Consider the following 20,741-nt stretch of genomic DNA (forward strand, 5'->3'; position numbering starts at 1 on the left):
ACTTATTTCTTTTTAAATCATATCTTCTATCTTATCTTTCTCCCTATTTTTGAAAACCCACCCCCCTCCCTTTTAAAAACACATTCGGCCTCCCTCCTCTCATCCACCATTCAACACTAGCTCTCCTTCTATCCCTCTCCTTTCTTTTCTTTTGCTTGAGGACAAGCAATCCTCTAAGTTTGGTGTGTTTATCCGTGATCACTAAACCATACCCACTAAGATCATGGCTCCTAAAGGAAAACAACCCACTCCAAGAGGCAAGAAAGAGAGTGTTCCAAAACCACTTTGGAATCAAGGGAGGTTCTTAACCAAAGAACATTCAGACCATTACTACAAAATAATGGGTCTAAGATCAGTGATCCCGGAAGTCAAGTTCGATCTGAAAGAAGATTAATATCCGGAGATCCAAGAGCAGATTCGAAACAAGAACTGGGAAGTCCTAGCTAATCCTGAAACGAAAGTGGAAAGGAATATGGTTCAGGAATTCTACGCTAATCTGTGGCAAACAGATAGGTAGAGAATATCTGGAACTGCCCTCTATGACTATAGGACTGTGGTCAGAGGAAAGATTGTTCACATCCACCCTGACAAAATCAGGGAGATCTTTAAGCTACCTCAGCTGAAAGATGACCCAGACTCCTTCAATAGGAGAATGATGAGAACAAACAAGGGCCTGGATAAGATTCTAGAGGATATATGCATCCCTGGAGCCAGGTGGACCACCAGCACGAAGGGTGTCCCAAATCAACTCAAGAGAGAAGATCTCAAACCAGTCGCCAGAGGATGGCTGGACTTCATTGGGCGTTCTATATTGCCCACCAGCAACCGTTCTGAAGTCAATGTTAGAAGAGCAGTGATGATCCATTGCATTATGTTGGGAAAAGAAGTAGAAATTCATCAACTGATCCCATTCGAATTCTACATACTTGCAAACAAGAACTCTAAGAATGCCAGGTTGGCTTATCCAAGCCTAATCTTTATGCTCTGCAAAGATGCTGGAGTAAAGATGGGAATAACAGAGTATATCTCAGTGGAGCAGCCAATCACTAAAATCACAATGGAAAAACAACAAGTGCAGAATGACACCATCAAGAGAAGGGCGCAAGAACTCCTACCAGAACTCCCTCAATTTGAATACTGGGAGCATCTTGAAGCATCTGTTACTAAGTTGCAAGAAACCATGGACCAAATGAAGGAAGAACAGCAAAATCAAAATATCATGCTTTGCAAACTGCTCAGAGAACAAGAAGTGCAAGGGCATGAATTAAGAGAACTAAAGCGTCAGAAACTATCTCTTGAAGGGCCAAGCACTCCACAGACTAAAGAGGCATCCGCTTCCCAAGGTCAAGGTTTTTGAGTTCTGATCTTAACCTTAACCCTGTGATAACTTTTTTTTATTTGAGTTTTACCTTAGGAGTCATATAGTAGTAATTAGTATCTATATTTTTTATTTTATCTCCAATTAAGCTATAATTTATTTTTCTCATCATCATTAAACATGAATAAAATAGAAGGTTTTCTTTAGAATAAGGAGTCAATAATTTTCGAGTTTTTAATAAGAAAAATTCTAATTATTTATATGTGGTGGCAATACTTTTTGTCTTCTGAATGAATGCTTGAATAGTGCATATGTCTTTTGAATTTGATGTTTAAGACTGTTAAATATGTTGGCTCTTGAAAGAATGATGAACATGAGACATGTTATTGATAATCTGAAAAATCATAAAAATGATTCTTGAAGCAAGAAAAAGCAGTGAATACAAAAGCATGCAGAAAAAAAAATATAGAGAAAGAAAAAAGAAAAAGCAAGCAGAAAAAGCCAAAGCTCTTAAAGCCAAAAGGCAAGAGCAAAAAGCTAATAACCCTTAAAAATCAAAAGGCAAGGGTAATAAAAAGGATCCAAGGCTTTGAGCATCATCAGAGGAAACCAAATCCTGGTCTAAGCGGCTAAACCAAGCTGTCCCTAACCATGTGCTTGTGGCGTGAAGGTGTCAAGTGAAAACTTGAGACTGAGCGGTTAAAGTCAAGGTCCAAAGCAATAGAAGAGTGTGCTTAAGAACCCTGGACACCTCTAATTGGGGACTTTAGCAAAGTTGAGTCACAATCTGAAAAGGTTCACCCAATTATGTGTCTGTGGCATTTATGTATCCGGTGGTAATACTGGAAAACAAAGTGCTTAGGGCCACGGCCAAGACTCATAAAGTAGCTGTGTTCAAGAATCATCATACTGAAATAGGAGAATCAATAACACAATTTGAATTCTAAGTTCCTATAGATGCCAATCACTCTGAGCTTCAATGGATAAAGTGAGGTGCCAAAACTGTTCGGAAGCAAAAAGCTACTAGTCCCGCTCATCTAATTAGAATCTGAGCTTCACTCAAAAAAAACTCTGAGACATTATTGCTTCCTGACTTATTATTATTCTATTTTATTTATCTAGATGCTTGGGGACAAGCAACAGTTTAAGTTTGGTGTTGTGATGAGCGGATATTTTATACGCTTTTTGGGGTTAATTTCACATAGTTTTTAGTATGTTTTAGTTAGTTTTTAGTTTATTTTCATAAGTTTCTAGTCAAAATTCATATTTCTAGACTTTACTATGAGTTTTTGTGCTTTTCTATAATTTCAGGTATTTTCTGGCTGAAATTGAGGGAGTTGAGCAAAAATCTGATTCAGGCTGAAAAAGGACTGCTGATGCTGTTGGATTCTGACCTCTCTGCACTCGGAATGGAATTTCTGGAGCTACAAGAGTCCAAATGGTGCGCTTCTAATTGCGTTGAAAAGTAGACATCCAGGGCTTTCCAACAATATATAATAGTCCATACTTTGCTCAAGGATAGATGACGTAAACTGGCGTTCAACGCCAGTTCTATGTTGCAGTCTAGCGTCCAGCGCCAGAAACACGTTACAAGTTGGAGTTCAACGCCAGAAACAGGTTACAGCCTAGTGTTGAACGCCCAAAACAGCCCAGGCGCGTGAGAAGCTTTAGTCTCAATCCCAGCACACACCAAGTGGGCCCCAGAAGTGGATTTCTGCACTATCTATCATAGTTTACTCATTTTCTGTAAACCTAGGTTACTAGTTTAGTATTTAAACAACTTTTAGAGATTTAATTTTCATCTCATGACATTTTTAGATCTGAAATTTGTACTCTTTAACGGCATGAGTCTGTAAACTCCATTGTTGGGGGTGAGGAGCTCTGCTGTGTCTCGATGAATTAATGCAAGTATTTCTGTTTTCCATTCAAACATGCGTGTTCCTATCTAAGATATCCATTCGCACTTCAACATGAATGTGATGAACGTGACAATCATCATCATTCCCCGAACAAAAAGACAGAGGAAAGCAGAGATTTAGAAGACAAAGCATCTCCAAAACTCCAACATATTCTCCATTACTGCATACAAGTATAATTTGTGTTCTGCCCTTTTACTTTTTACAATTCAAACTAAAAATTATCATTGATATTATATCCTGACTAAGAGTTACAAGATAACCATAGCTTGCTTGAAGCCAACAATCTCCGTGGGATCGACCCTTACTCACGTAAGGTATTACTTGGACGACTTAGTGCACTTGCTGGTTAGTTGTGCGAAGTTGTAAGAGAGTAATGTGAACATTGACATCACAATTTCGTGCACCAGCGGCGCTGGAACTCAGAGAGGGAGAGAAAAGGGTATTAGGGTTTTCTTCTGAGAGAGAGAGAGGTAACTGGGTAGTGGGTAGCTTTTATATAGGTTTTTTAAATTTTTTTTTAACCTTTGAAAACCGTCAAAAACCAACTGGTTTTACTGGTTCACCGGTTAATTGTCAATTCGACTGATTTTTTTATCGGTTTTTTGTCAAACGATTTTTGACATCACCTGAATTGGTCAGATAATCGGTTCTCAATTAATTCAGTTGAATCGGCCGGTCCGGTTCGATTTTCAGAACAATGGTGCTTAATGAAGCTTTCCCGCCGGACGTATAGAAAATTTTTCTTTTAATTTACTCATAAATTTATTAGCAATATCTGTTATATTTTAGCTAAATTTGTATATTAAATTGTGTATATATATTAATATTTAATATGTTAAAATTTGTAATAATAGTATGAAATCAAAAAAATTAAATTATTGATTCAATGATAATTAAAGTGTAATAGCATTGTTGGTAATGAAATCTTGGTTGTTAGTATATATAGCTATAAACATAAAAGGAATATGGGATCACAGCTTTGACTGAAATGGATTCTTAATGTTTATAGTGATTCAACATGAAAGAGATGTATGTGATTTAATTTAACTTGAAGAAAGACGCGACAGTTTCGGTAACGTATTCCATGTTTTGTGAAGAATACATCACTTCTATCGTCTTCTACTTCACCCAATCTCCAAATCATCACATTTTTTGGTAATCTAACACTAAATATTACAATTATGAAAGTGAGTTTCAGTTTTAATTTATCAATAAAAATTTTAATAAAATAATATCAAAAGACCAAAAAAATTTATTAATTTGGACATCAGTTAACAAATAATAATATTTACAAATATTAAATAAAAATAAAGGGTTAGTTATAAAAATATTATCTTTATTTAAAATATAACTAAATAAATAAATTATATTTTTTAACAAAACATCTTTATAAAAAGATGTCATCTTTCATTTGAGTAGTTGTCTATAAATTAAAATTGCATGAGTTTGAGCTTTTATCCTTTCAATATTTAGCGAGCTACATTAGCTTGTTTTATTTATCTCATTCATTCTAACATGGTTTTTTCTTAAAAGAATTGCCTTCCTTCGAATATAAAGCCACTTCACCAAAACTCCAAAACCCTATATATAATACAGAGTTAAACACTCACACACACAGACATTCTCACATTTCTTGATTTCCATATCGATCTTTTCCCAATGGAATCCCTTCTACTTTTCCTTTCTCTCTTCATTTTCATCTTCATCTACCTTCGTCATTTCTACACCACCAAGACACAACCCTTCAAAACCTACCCTCTCGTAGGTTCACTCCCTGACTTCATCCTCAATCGCCACCGCTTCCTCGACTGGTCCACCAACATCCTCCGCCACTCCTCCACCCAAACCGCCGTTTTCTACCGCCCCGGCACCGTCCACGGCGTCTTAACCGCCAATCCCGACAACGTCGAGCACATCCTCAAGACTAATTTCCATAACTACCCCAAGGGCAACCGCTTCCTTTTCCTCCTCCACGATTTTCTTGGCCATGGAATCTTCAACTCCGACGGATTCCTCTGGAAACTTCAACGCAAAACCGCAAGCTACGAATTCAACACCAAATCGCTTCGAAACTTCGCCATCCAGAACGTCACCGTCGAGATCCAAACCAGGCTCATTCCGTTGCTCCAAAGAGCTTCCAAATCTGAATCCGTCCTCGACTTGCGCATGCCTCGGTGGCAGATCCGCCGCCCTCTCCGGCGACGGTTTCATGCAGGCCTTCGAGGACGCGGCGACGCTGAGCTCGGGGAGGTTCATGAGCGCGTTTCACTGGTTATGGAGAATCAAGAGGTTCCTCAACGTTGGAAACGAAAAGAGGCTTAAAGAATCGATCTCCACCGTACACGCGTTCGCCGATGAGATCATAAGGTCCAGGATGGAAGCCAAGGGCCCCACTAACACTGACGTGGACTTACTATCGCGGTTCTTGGCCGCAAGGATAACTCCCCAGAATTTCTCCGCGATATCGTTATAAGCGTGATTCTGGCGGGGCGCGATACGACGTCGTCCGCGCTGAGCTGGTTCTTTTGGATTCTCTCTTCGAGGCCTGACGTCAAAGAAAAAATAATCAAAGAAATCAAAAGCGTTCGCGAAAAGTGCGTTTACGCGGAAGCGGTGTTTGGGTACGAAGAGCTGAAGGATATGAACTACTTGATGGCGGCGATTTCGGAGGCAATGAGATTGTACCCGCCAGTGCCGGTTGACTTCAAGAACTGCTTAAACGACGACGTTTTTCCGGATGGGACGGTGATAAAGAGGAATTGGTTTATAATGTATCATACTTACGCAATGGGGAGGATGGAGAGTATCTGGGGTAAGGACTGTACGGAATATAAGCCCGAAAGGTGGTTTGATTTTGATGAGAATGGTAATGAAGTGTGGAGAAGTGAAAGCCCGTTCCGGTATCCGGTATTTCACGCTGGACCGAGAATGTGTTTGGGCAAGGATATGGCTTATATTCAGATGAAGTCCATTGTGGCTTCTGTTTTGGAGAGGTTTGAGATTGATGCTGTGGATAAGGACACGTGTCCTGAGCACCTTATTGCTTTGACTTTAAGGATGAAAGGGGGGTTGCCTGTGAGAGTGAGAGTGAGAGTGAGGCTATGAGTGAACATGTGCTGTACTGTGTAAGATGATACAAATGCATGACTAAACTTGGTGTTGTTGATGGATGTGGTTTTTAGGTATATAGTAAACTATACTATATACATACACTGTATTTTGCGGAAATTAAAATGTTGCATTAATACGTTAGTTGTTGGTTGTGAATTAGTACTTGCTGTAAGAGATTGTTAATTCCTTTCTGGAATACGTCCAAGTTGTTTTCATTTAATTAATGGATCATATATATATATAGTGTAGTTCTTGGTCTCGTCACAACACCTTAATGGAACTGGCAGCCATGTGCATATGCATGATTAAAGTGTAATTTATGAGTTTCATCTTGAAGGGGGGAAATAAGAGGAGCTACAGAGTACTGTTGAGTCAAAATGATATTAATTGTTGGATCGAGGAATGAACTTCGCCTCACTAGGCGGAAGTTGAAGTTGGCTTGACGAGACGGGAAACCTGAATTTACTGAATTTAGGGTTGCTGAATGCTGATAGAGAGAGCGAGTCTTTGGTAAATAATAATAATAATAATAATAATAATAATAAATATGGTTTGTGGAGAAATCTAAGGAGCCAGAAGGAAACTATCAGCAGTGCGTTGATACTTATTATTTATTAAAACTCAAAATAATAGGTTCATATGCTATTAGTCTTATATTGTGAAACCAAGAAAACACATTGGTCTTTAGAACGAAGTAGCGTGTAACCAAACGACCAGGCAATAGGAAAATTTAAACTAACAAAAAATACAAATGTGATTTCTAAAATCTAATAAAACTATTGGTACTAGATGCTATTTTAATTTCAACCTAGAATTATGAGTTCAAAGTACAGACACTGTATCTAAGTGTTACTTTATTCACAAGTGCTTGATTTTGGATACAGAAATTTGCTTGAATACTACTCATAAACACTGTTTGCACATCTTATATTGTTTATATGAAAACTGGTTAGTGTTTTTGTTTTATTGAAAAATGATGAATATCAAAGACAAATTCATAGTAGTTCTATTGCTACCAACAAGCATGATTGATTATACTACACCCCAAGTTTTTCTCTTTTTTTAATTTCTTAGTTAATCTTTTCCCCTTTTTCTTTTTCTTTTCCTTTTTCCGACAATTGATGAGAAAATAATCTCACACAACTAATTAAAAGATGATGAAGAAAGGAGCGAAATTTCCACTTTTTTTATTAACTTGTTAATAATATACAGTTCATGCAAAATTTGACGAAGTGGCCGGATTCATATATACCGCAGATAGCATTGTTTAAAGAATATTGAAGTATTGAACTACTTTTAATCGGAAGGAAAATTCTTAAAAATGGAATTACTGAGAGAGTAGCTTTCGTAACTAGCTAGCTTGCTTGATAAAAACAATAAATCAACCTTCTAGATCGAGTTCGCATTATTGTTATTATTGGTAGTACCCAAAAACACCTTAGCTAATATATAGCTAATTTTGCATAACCATTTATCGGTAAGCGCTTGCCACAAGAGAAAGCAACATGCTTAAATGGAATTATATCATGCCATGTTTAAGCTCTAAAGATAATTTTACATAACCTTTTCGTGTGGTAAAATATAATCTTTTGGGTTATAAGTAATTAATAAACAAGCATATCCGACAAATAAGAGCAGAGAAATTTCGAGGACTCTGAAATAATGGAGGAAAAAAGCAACAAACTGGTGGCTTTACTTAATTAATGACCTTAAAGAATTTTAACGGGTAATAAAGTTAATTAATTAAGGTTTAAGCAATGCAAGAGATGAAGCAATTTGGATACAGATAGGTCTTTTGTTGGATCCGGACCACACTTTTTGGCGTTGATCGTAATATGGCTTTTGTAATTATCAGTGGTCTTGTTTGTGAATCCATTAAAATGGTAGAATCCATATATTGGAGAGAGAATAGAGAAAGAGTAAACTTCTAGAAGAGTAATGAGAGTGTGAAGAATGAATTGATAATCGTCTAAAGTTGAGTTAATTACATATGCATCTCATTATATTTAGTTATAATAAATACTGATTAGATCAGTAATAAATTCACTAACAAACTATTAACAACCTAATAATATGCTAACTTCTTTTATTTCCTTCATTTTCCTCAAATAAATGATTATTTTGTAAATAAGTCTGAGTTTGCTCCAAATTTCACTGAACAAAGAAGATGAAATGGACTTTTGGTGAAAATATATGCGATCTGTTGTGCAGTAGGGATATGAACAACTTGAATTCGACCCTTCATGACATGATCTCTGGCAAAATAAATTTCGAACTCAAGATGTTTATATTTGGAGTGCAAAAATAAATTCGCAACTAACATAGCTGCACTCAAATTATCACAGTAAATCATAGATAGTTTGGTCACTGGATTAGCATGAATATCATAAAACAAATTCTGGATGGGGACTGCTTCTGCAACTGCATTAGCTACACCCCGATATTCAGCCTTTGTGCTCGACCGAGCCACGGCATGTTGTTTCCTTGAAGACCAGGAAATTAAATTCGATCCCAGAAACACATAACCGTTGGTTGATTTTTTATCATCAGGATTAAACCCTTAATCAGAATCAGTATAAACTATGAGAGTTGGCTCTTTAGCTGGCTGAATCCTTAAACCAAAGCTAGTTGTATCACTGATGTACCTTAAAATGCGCTTAACTACCTTCCAATGTGTTTCAAGAGGCTGTTGCATGAATTAACACACTCGATTTATACAGTAAGCTAACTCTAGTCAAGTGATTGTGAGGTACTGAAGACTCCCAACAACTGCACAATACAGGGCCGGATCATTGAAGGGAGGGCTGCCAGTTTTGCTAAGTCTCAGAGAGGAAGGTATTGGGGTTGCATATAGCTTGCAGCCAACCATATTTGCTTTCTTCAAGATATCATTGACATACTTAGTTTGAAATAACAAAAGACTGCCATCAGTAGTGTATGCTACTTCTAATCCAAGAAAATAATGCAGTTTTTCCATGTCTTTCAAGGCAAAATGAGAGCTGAGTTGAGTAATTACCTCAGGGATATACTGATTTGAGCTGCCAGTAACAATGATGTCATCAACGTATATGGAGTAAATCCTCATAATGGTCATTGAGATTCACGAGAATACCCAATTTGATCTTCGAGATTCCAATTTTACCATAATGGTCCTCCAGATTCATCGCCAGGCACCATACTGGTCCTTAGGCATCTTTCTGGCGATGACCCAACTGTTTCAGAGCTGTCGTGGCTATCGTGCGCCACACTGGAGCATACCAAAATGACGCCATTTTGGTTTGGCGCCTATTATGGATCAAAACGACGTCGTCTGCTTAGACTCAGACGGTTTGTAACACTCATCTATCTTCATCACTTCCACTCTTCTTCTACTTTTCTTCACCAATGGTGCCACTCTAGGGTTAGAATTCTGGAATTTTTTTACTTTGCTACTACCTCACTTACATCGATCCCTACGCGCTTCGCAAACACCGAACCCCCACTTAGCCTAACTAGGTTCTCTCCTATGGTAATTGATAAACCACTATTTTATGGTTTATCTTGTGCTCAATTGAGTGGATTTTATCAACTCTTTACCCACTTATTCATAATATTTGCATGGTTTTATATTTCCTTCTTGATTTTGTGCTATGATTTAAAACATGCTTCTTTGATCTTATATTTGCTCATTATTAATCCTCCCTTATTACCATTAGATGCCTTGATATTTGTGTTAAGTGATTTCAGAGTTTATAGGGCAAGAATGGCTCAGAGGATGAAAAGGAAGCATGCAAAAGTGGAAGGAATACAAGAAGTTGGAGAAATTGCTAAGCTGTCTAGCCTGACCTCTTCGCACTCAAATGGCTATAACTTTAGCTGCAGAGGTCCAAACGACGCGGTTCCAGTTGCATTGGAAAGCTAACATCCGGGGCTTCGATTTGATATATAATATGCTATAGTTTACCTGAAGCTAAACGATGCGACCGCGTGATCCATGCGGCCGCGTCGCAGTGACGGAAATCCAGCGTGGTTGAATTCGAGACCAGCGAATTCTGGGCTATTTCTGACCCAGTTTGCGGCCCAAAAAACACATATTAGAGGCTATAAAGTGGGGGAATACATCCATTCATAGGAGGGCTCGCATATTTTATTTTTTCAATGATTTAGATTTAGTTTTGAGAGAGGTTCTCTCATCTCTCTCTCTCTTAGGATTTAGGACTTCTTATTTTTAAGAGTGACTCTCGATCCAGGTTTTATGTTTCTTTGTTCTTAGCTTCCCTTTCACTTTATCTATTTATTCCAGCACTTGAGTTGATTATTTACTTTTATAATTGAATCTATGAATTATTCCATGTTACAGATTGTTATTTGAATTAATGATATTTGAGGTATTTTCAGTTTATGATTGTTCTCTTTGATTTTAAGTTATCATTGTTTCCAAATTGAAGATATTTTATTCCAGCAATTTACTTTTTCCCCTTTTTTGGTCCTGGTTAGGAGATCAGTAACCCAACAGTTATCAATTCAACATAATTGATAATCGTTATCGTGTTAATTGAACCGAACTTCAGTAATCCACACCTTTTCTTAGGAAATAAATAGGATTCGAAGGTCAAATTAATTGGTCCCTTGACTTTTCTTTGCTTTAGTAAAGGTTGACCAAGTGGAATTTAGATTCAACTTTCACTATTGTAGAGAGAGATAACTAAGTTGGACTTCTACTTTCTCTTACCTCACCAAAAGTTTGCTTCACAGTATTTATTTATTTTAATTGCCTTTTACTTTACTTGTCATTCAAATCACTTGCTTCTCACCTTCCAACCCCGATTACAACCTTTATAGCCAACAATAAGAACATACTTTCCTGCAGTTCCTTGAGAAGACGACCCGAGGTTTGAATACTCGGTTAACAATTTTTAAGGGGTTTGTTACTTGTGACAACCAAAACGTTTGTATGAAAGGACTTTTGAAGGTTTAGAAACTATACTTGCAACGAGGATTTATCCGCAAATTTCTAGACTACGCAAAAGTTCTCTCATCAAGATGGTGTCGTTGCCGGGGAATTGCAAACGTGTGCCTTATTATTGGTTATTGTAAATATTTGCTCTTTACTTATTTATTTGTTTTTATTTTTGTTTTTTTTTTTTTTGCTTTTTCGTAAATTAAGAGGTTATTGGTTTTTATTTTGTTATCAAAATTTTTTTCAAAAATTTGTTCTTAGTGTTCATTTTGATCTTCGAGTTGTTTTTCGTGTTCATCTTGACCTTCAAGTTGTTCTTGGTTGTTTTCTTCATTTTGATCTAAAAATTTTTAAATTTGGTATCATTTTGTTATTTTTCTCTTTCTTCATTTAATTCAAAAATATATTTTCTCTATTTTTCATTGAATTTTCGAAATTTGCCTAAAAAAAATTTTAGATTTTTATTTTTAAAATTTTTATCTTATCTTATCTTATTTCAAAAATCAAATTTCAAAATTTCAAATTTCAAATTTCAAAATTTAATTTTCAAGACATTCAAGTGGGTAAAATTCATATCCCTTAGCTTTCTAATTCCACTTGAATATGGGCTACTGGAGACGGATGGTCAACTTAGAGCTCTTTGTGGCATAAAGAGTAAGAGGAAGATGGTTAGTGGTTGGAGTTGTCCAACAAGGTTCAACATGGTTGCATACTCAAAGTTTAAATGCAAAGGTTGGTGTAAAGCTCAACTGAATGGGTCTAGGACGCTGTTTGGTAGCTGCAGTGAGAATTCAAATTACTTATCACTCAGTTGGAAAAATACAGATCCCGACATGGATGGGTGTAAAAGCAAGATTTGGGATCATGGAATCTGCTCTGACACTTGTTACCCCGGGAGCCTAAGAATATGTTTGAAGCTTCTTAAGGGCTTTACATGCCTAGTTTGGGATCCCAGAGGCTATTGGCATTCCAAGCACTAGAGGAGATTTTTGGACGAATTTAAACATAAGCCGCCATAGCAGGAAGCTCTTCCAATGTCCAACTTAAGGACTTTAACTAAAAGTGCTAGGTGGGAGACAACCCACCATGGTATGATCGTTCCTTTTGCAATTTTAATTTTATTTAGTTTTGTTTGTTTTTGAATTTTATTTCATTTTATTGAACCTGGAATCATGCATAGCATTCACATTAAGCATTGCATTCTGCATACTGCATTCTGCATTCATCAAAAATAAAATAAAATAAAAAAAAGCGAGCACGCGACGCGACCGCATCAGCGACGCGTCCGCGTCGCAAGGAGATGGGAGACAATATTAATATGAACAGAGAATTTCGCAGGAGCAGCGCTGGAGGCGTGCCAATGGCATAAATCACCCCACGCGACTGCGTCGCTGATGCGACCGCGTCATATGGGAATAATGGCGTCCCACGCGACCGCGTCACCCACGTGGCCGCGTGACCTGAAATCGGCATAAAAAGGGTGTATGGCAGAAAGTTGAGCTGGAGTTGGGCTGGACTCGTGCTGGAAGCCCAAGCCTCACCACGCGAACGCGTGCCCCATGCGTCCACGTCGTTTTTAAAAGATGGCCATTCACGCGATCGCATGCCCCACACGATCGCATCACCCAGATTTTTGGCAAAAAGAGTTTCGAACAGAGAGTTGCGTGACCGCGAGGCTGCACCCGCGCCAATCGCACAAATCAGGCGACGCGATCGCGTGATCCACACGTCCACGTCACCTGACCTTAACGCGAACCACGCGACCGCGTCACTCACGCGTCCGCGTCACAAGCGGCGCATAGAATATCCAGATCAGCCAATTTTCTAATCTTTTCTTCTCTAATCCTTATTTTTCTTATCTTTTCTTATTTTCTTTCACCTCCATTTTATTTTACTTAATTTATTTACATATATTCATTCATTGCATTTTAAATTTGTGCATCTTTTTATTTTCTTTTCTGAATTTTTTTATTGGTGTTAAAAAAAAATTTATTCAACTGTTGCATCTTTTCTTGAATTTATTTTGGTAACTTGTTTTACACTGTGGAATGATATTAATTATCTGCCAATTCCAATCTTTTATGATACTTGCACTCCATTTGCATTGACATGAGCTTGTATTGATACTTCCATTACCCACACTCATCCCCTATACAAATTTTATAGCACTGGCATGCCATGGCTTCTATTGTTTTCTCACTGATAAACCACTATTTTATGGTTTATCTTGTGCTCAATTGAGTGGATTTCATCAACTCTTTACCCACTTATTCATAATAGAGTAAAGTATCGTTTTTGTCCCCAACGTTTGGGGTAAATCCTATTTGTGTCCCTAACATTTAAATCGTCCTATTTATATCTCTAGCGTTTGTAAAAGTAATTCAATGTTATCCTGCCCTCAATTACACATCATGAGCGCTTTAGTTTGAGTTTTAAAAATCTCTTCTTGAAGTTAGAATACAAATGTTTGGGATAGAATCGATGATCTACTCCAAAAAATAGCTTATCAAAAGTTGAAACTAATTCCTACAACATTTACATAATTCATTTTTCTATGGACATAATTGAATCTAAACACAAATAATGGGTATAATATTAAAATCGAACACATCCAAGTGAGACCTAATTGAGAATAAATACATCCAAGTGAGAATAATTGAAAAATATAATTTGATTTGTTAGTATAATTGATAGTAGGATAACATTGAATCACTTTTATAAACGTTAAGAATACAAATAGGACGATTTAAACGTTAGGGACACAAATAGGACTTACCCCAAACGTTGGTGACAAAAACGATACTTTACTCTTCATAATATTTGCATGGTTTTATATTTCCTTCCTGATTTTGTGCTATGATTGAAAATATGCTTCTTTGATCTTATAATTGCTTATTATTAGTCCTCTCTTATTATCATTAGATGCCTTGATATGTGTGTTAAGTGCTTTCAGAGATTATAGGGCAGGAATGGCTTGGAGGATGGGAAGAAAGCATGCAAAAGTGGAATGAATGCAAGAAGTTGGAGAAATTGCTAAGTTGTCCAGCCTGACCTCTCTGCACTCAAACGGCTATAACTTTAGCTGCAGAGGTCTAAACGACGCGGTTTTAGTTGCGTTGGAAAGCTAACGTCTGGGGCTTCGATTTGATATATAATATGCTATAGTTCCCCTGATTCTAGGCGACGCGACCGCGTGATCCATGCGGCCGCGTTGCAGTGACGAAAAACCAGCGTGGCAAAATTCGAAACCAGCGAATTCTGGACTGTTTTTGACCCAGTTTGCGGCCCAGAAAACACAGATTAGAGGCTATAAAGTGGGGGAATGCATCCATGCATGAGGGAGGCTCTCATATTCATAATTTTAGGAGTAGATGTAGTTTTTAGAGAGAGAGGTTCTCTCCTCTCTCTTAGAATTAGGATTTAGGATTTCTCTTAGTTTTAGAGTGACTCTCAAATCCTAGGTTCTTTATTTTTATTTATTTTTTCAATTGGCTTATGAACTTTTCCATGTTAGATTTTACTACTTTGAATGTATTTTATTTGAGGTATTTCAGATTTAAGATTGCTTTGCTTTATTTATATTAATGCTTTTAATTTAATTTAGATATTTTCTTCCTTTTGGCTTTGGTTAGGTAATTGGTAACACTTGAGTTGTCAAACTCAGGAGTGGTTAAAATTGGCAGATTTTGCTTTAGCTAGGATTGCTCTAACACTAGTCTCTCCACAGGAGTTGACTAGGACTTGAGAATCAAGCTAATTAGTCCACTTGACTTAACTAAGTGGGATTAAAATCCAATTCTCATCACATCTGATAAGGATAACAAGGATAGGATTTCCGGTTCTCATACCTTGCCAAGAGTTTATTTTACAGTTATTTATTTATTTTTATTGATCGAAAATATACCTGTGCGCATTGCCCAAACTTCCAAAACCCCCAATTTACAATTTTCATAACCAAAAATAAGAACATACTTCCTTGCAATTCCTTGAGAAGACGACCCGAGGTTTGAATACTCGGTTATCAATTTCAAAGGGGTTTGTTACCTGTGACAACCAAAACGTTTGTATGAAAGGACTTTTGAAGGTTTAGAAACTATACTTGCAACGAGGATTTATTCGCAAATTTCTAGACCACGCAAAAGTTCTCTCATCAAAATGGCGCCGTTGCCGGGGAATTGCAAACGTGTGCCTTATTATTGGTTATTGTAAATATTTTCTTTTGCTTGTTTATTTGTTTTTATTTTTGCTTTTTCATAAATTAAGAGGTTATTATTTTTTTTTTAGTTATTAAAATTTTTTTTTCAAAAATTTGTTCTTAGCGTTAATCTTGACCTTCAAGCTGTTCTTAGTTGTTTTCTTCGTTTTGATCTAAAAATTTAAAATTTGGTGTCATTTTATTGTTTTTCTCTTTCCTCATTAAATTCAAAAATATTTTTAATTAATTTTTCGAAAAAAAAATTTCAGATTTTTATTTTTAAAATTTTTATTTTATCTTATTTTATTTCAAAAATCAAATTTCAAAATTCAATTTTAAAAATTTTCAAAATTTAATTTTCAAATTAAAAATTTAAATAACCTTTTAATTTCAATTTGTTTTTATTTTTAATTTCTATTTACTATGAACTCTCACCCCTTTGGCTATGAGTCTGGTTACAATTATGTTGCAGGAAGAAGAAATTACAATGAGAACAGGCATCAAGGTTGGAACAATCAAAGATGGGAGGAGCCACAAGGATTTAATCAACCCTCATGGAAACAACCACCTCCAATGGACTATCAACAACCACCATCATATGCCTATGAACCTCCTCAACACAACTTGGGACCACCACACTCACAAGCCCTTTTCCACCACTCACCTCCATATGACCCTAACGCTCATCCACCATACCAACCACCTTATGAACCAAATGAACCCTCCTATCTACCCCAAACCTCCATGGAGAAAGCACTTGCCGATCTAAACTCTACTATACAAGCTCTCTTCACCCAAATCAGACCACCAATTACCTTCAACAATCAATCCTCAAGCTCTAGTGCACTTCCTTGTCAACCACAGAATAATCTCTCCATCCCATCACCACCATCCATGGAAGAGCACCCACATCCATCAATCCAAGAGCAAGATGATCCCAATTATGCTATTGATATAGAACAGGAAAGAAGGAATTATCTTCGCGAATCCATGCTTCATAAAGAGCTAGAGGAGGCCCTACGGGTAAGGGTAGGAGAGACCCTTGAAGATGAAAGAATTGTTGAAAGGAGTTGTCATAGAAAGAAAATCATCGAGGATGAGTACGATTTTATACTTAAACAACTGGACAAAGCAGCAATTATTAAAAAGGAAGAAGTGGTTGCAGACTTAAGAGATGTTGTACCTCCATTGGAAAGTCCAGTCACAGAGCCTCCTTCCACGGTGTTTGATGTTAATGTTGAGAAGAGCGTACAACCTCCAAGGCAGATCATGGTTGAAGATTTTGTAGAGGTTGATCAAGAGGTAGAAGATGTCAAAGAAGAGCACAAGGGAGTGGAGCTTGAAATTACCTTGCCAAAGTTGTTGGAACCCCCTCCCCCTAAGTTGCCATCATCCTTCACAACATTCAAGTGGGTAAAATTCATATCCCATAGCTTTCTAATCCCACTTGAATATGGGCTACTGGAGACGGATGGTCAACTTAGAGCTCTTTGTGGCATTAAGAGTAAGAGGAAGATGGTCAGTGGTAAGAATTGTCCTGCAAGGTTCATCATGGTTGGAAGCTTTAAGTTTAAACGCAAATGTTGGTATAAAGCTCAACTGAATGGGTCTAGAAAGCTGTTTGGTCACTGCAGTGAGAATTCAGATCACCTTTCACCTAGCTGGAAAAATACAGATCCCGACAAAAATGGGTGTAAAAGTAAAGTTTGGGATCCTGGAATTTGCTCTGACATCTGTCGCCCCGAGAGCCTAAGAATCTGTTTGAAGCTTCTTAGAGGCTTTACATGCCTAGTTTGGGACTCCGGAGGCCATTGGAATCACAAACATTGGTGGAGATTCCTGGATGGGTTCAAGCACAAGCCACCATAACAGGAAGCTCACCAAATGTCCAACTTAAGGACTTTAACTAAAAGTGCTAGGTGGGAGACAACCCACCATGGTATAATCGTTCCTTTTTCATTTTTATTTAATTTTATTTGTTTTTGAGTTTTATTTTATTATATTGAACCTGGAGTTTTGCATCACATTCATATTAACACTGCATTATGCATTTTTCAGATTACAAAAAAAAAAGCGAGCATGCGACGCGACCGCATCAAGGACGCGTCCGCGTCGCAAGGAGATAGGAGACAATATTAATATGAACAGAGAGTTTCGCAGGAGCAGCGCTGGAGGCGTGCCAATGGCACAAATCACCCCACGCGACCGCGTCACCCACGCGGCCGCGTGCCCTAAAAATCGACGTAAAAATGGTGCTTGGCCGAAAGTTGTGCTGGAGTTGGGCTGGATTCGTGCTGGAAGCCCAAGCCTCCCACGCGAACGTGTGCCCCACGCGTCCGCGTCATATTGAAGATAAGGCCATCCACGCGATCGCGTCACCCACGCGATCGCGTCACCCAGATTTTTGGTAAAAGAATTTTGAACAGAGAGTTGCGCGACCGCGAGGCTGCACTCGCGCTAATCACACAAAACAGGCCACGCGATCGCGTGACCCACGCGTCCGCGTCACCTGACCTTATCACGCACCACGCGACCGCGTCACTCACGCGTCCGCGTCACAAGCGGCGCACAGAATATCCAGATCAGCCAAATTTCTTATCTTTTCTTCTCTAATCCTTATTTTTCCTATCTTTTCTTATTTCTTTCTTCTTCCTTTCTTATTTTCTTTCACCTCCATTCTATTTTATTTAATTTATTTACATATTTTCATTCATTGCATTTTAAATTTGTGCATATTTTTATTTTCTTTTCTGAATTTGCAACCTGTCCACCTGCACATCTCAGCATGCACCGAGGACGGTGCAATCTCTAAGTGTGGGGAGGTCGATACCGATCTCCATGGGTTAGTATTTTCTTATCAACACCAATATTTTATTTGTTTGTTCATTGTTGCATTTGCATGATTGATTGCATATTTGTTTGATTTTTGCATATTTTACCACTTGGTTAAAGTAATATTTTCTTTTTCAAGAAACTTTTTATAACATTTCACTAATTTGAATAAAATTTTTTTGTTACACTTGTTTGAAGAAATATTATACTGGAACATGGTTTAGAGCTCGAACACACAAAACCAGTGAGATTTTTTTAGCCTATTTAATTGGTTGCATTTTATCAACAAATATTTTATTTTTGGTGTGTTTTTCTCTCTAAAATTGTGATCTTTGTCTTGCTTAATTCTATATTTCCATGGTTTGATGTATGCATGCACTTATATGATTGAGGCCTTTGTTTCACTGAGCTTACATACCCATATGGCCTTACCTTTCATTATCCCTTGCAAACCAATTTTGAGCCTATTTTACCCCTTTGTTCTTTTTATTTAACACATCATTAACTCTAAGCGAAAAACAATAATGTCTTTAATTTGAATCCTTGGTTAGCTTAGACTAGTGAGAGTGCTTATGCTTTAAGTGTGGGAAAATTGGGTTTGGAAATATTTGGTTTGAGAATTGAGTATGTTAGAATTTTCTAAAAATGTGAAAGAAATATTTAGGACATGTTCATGCATTCAATAAATTAATCATATGCATTGAGAAAAATAAAAGAAAAAGAAAAAAAATATATATATAAAAAAAAAGAAAAAAAGAAAAAAAGAAAAAGAGAAAGAGCAAATAAGTAAAAGGGGACAAAATGCCCCAAAATATGTGGTGAAAGCAATGCATATGAGTTGTACTTGAAATTAGAATGCATGAATATGTGGAAAACATGGTTAATGGATGGTTAGATGTTGTATTATGATTACATGGATTGTTTAAGTTAGGTGGGAAAAGTTCAAGTTAATTAAGGATTCAAATTTTAGTCCACTTGGCCAAATACAATCCTACCTTGACCCTAACCCCATTACAACCCTTAAAAGACCTCTTGATTTGTGTATTTATGCATTAAATATATGTTGATTGTTAGATGAAGAGCAAGCCTTAGAAAGCAAGGTTAGTAGAGAATTGAGAGAATCGAACCTAAAAACACTTGAGTGATTAGTGTGTATACACTACCAGTGAGGGTTCGATGCTCAATTCCTTGTTCCCTGCTTTCATGAGCTATTTTCTTCTTGCAAGTCTATTTGTACTTCATTTTCATGATTTTGAATTAGTGAAATCTAGTTCATATTTCCTCTTGAAAGATTTGTTTACTTTTAACTAAGTAGGTAGAAATATTTTGCGTGTAGTTGCATTCATAGGTTGCATTTCATACATCCTACCATTCCTCTTCATCTTTATAGCTTCTCTTGAGCTTAGCATGAGGACATGATAGTGTTTAAGTGTGGGGAGGTTGATAAACCACTATTTTATGGTTTATCTTTTGCTCAATTGAGTGGATTTCATCAACTCTTTACCCACTTATTCATAATATTTGCATGGTTTTATATTTCCTTCCTGATTTTGTGCTATGATTGAAAATATGCTTCTTTGATCTTATAATTGCTTATTATTAGTCCTCTCTTATTACCATTAGATGCCTTGATATGTGTGTTAAGTGCTTTCAGAGATTATAGGGCAGGAATGGCTTGGAGGATGGGAAGAAAGCATGCAAAAGTGGAAGGAATGCAAGAAGTTGGAGAAATTGCTAAGCTGTCCAGCCTGACCTCTCTACACTCAAACGGCTATAACTTTAGCTACAGAGGTCCAAACGATGCGGTTCTAGTTGCGTTGGAAAGATAACGTCCGGGGCTTCGATTTGATATATAATATGCTATAGTTCCTCTGATGCTAGGCGACGCGACCGAGTGATCCATGCGGCCGCGTCGCAGTGACAAAAAACCAGCGTGGCAAAATTCGAAACCAGCGAATTCTGGACTGTTTTTGACCCAGTTTGCGGCCCAGAAAACACAGATTAGAGGCTATAAAGTGGGGGAATGCATCCATGCATGAGGAAGGCTCTCATATTCACAATTTTAGGAGTAGATGTAGTTTTTAGAGAGAGAGGTTCTCTCCTCTCTCTTAGGATTAGGATTTAGGATTTCTCTTAGTTTTAGAGTGACTCTCAAATCCCAGGTTCTTTATTTTTATTTATTTTTCCAATTGGCTTATGAAATTTTCCATGTTAGATTTTACTACTTTGAATGTATTTTATTTGAGGTATTTCAGATTTAAGATTGCTTTGCTTTATTTATATTAATGCTTTTAATTTAATTTAGATATTTTCTTCCTTTTGGCTTTGGTTAGGTAATTGGTAACACTTGAGTTGTCAAACTCAAGAGTGGTTGAAATTGGCAGATTTTGCTTTAGCTAGGATTGCTCTAACACTAGTCTCTCCACA

General features: G+C 37.2%; 1 protein-coding gene and 1 pseudogene across 1 annotated transcript; one reads left to right on the top strand and one right to left on the bottom strand.

The window, feature by feature from the left end:
• Nucleotides 4,794-6,507, top strand: LOC107648305 (annotated as a pseudogene).
• LOC107647098 (uncharacterized mitochondrial protein AtMg00810-like) lies at nt 9,083-9,442 on the bottom strand. The gene has a single exon (XM_016351222.1). It carries the CDS (start codon nt 9,440-9,442, stop codon nt 9,083-9,085), a length of 360 nt encoding a protein of 119 aa, XP_016206708.1.

Source organism: Arachis ipaensis, chromosome B06 (genome assembly GCF_000816755.2).
Source record: "Arachis ipaensis cultivar K30076 chromosome B06, Araip1.1, whole genome shotgun sequence".
NCBI classification, from domain to species: Eukaryota; Viridiplantae; Streptophyta; class Magnoliopsida; order Fabales; family Fabaceae; genus Arachis; species Arachis ipaensis.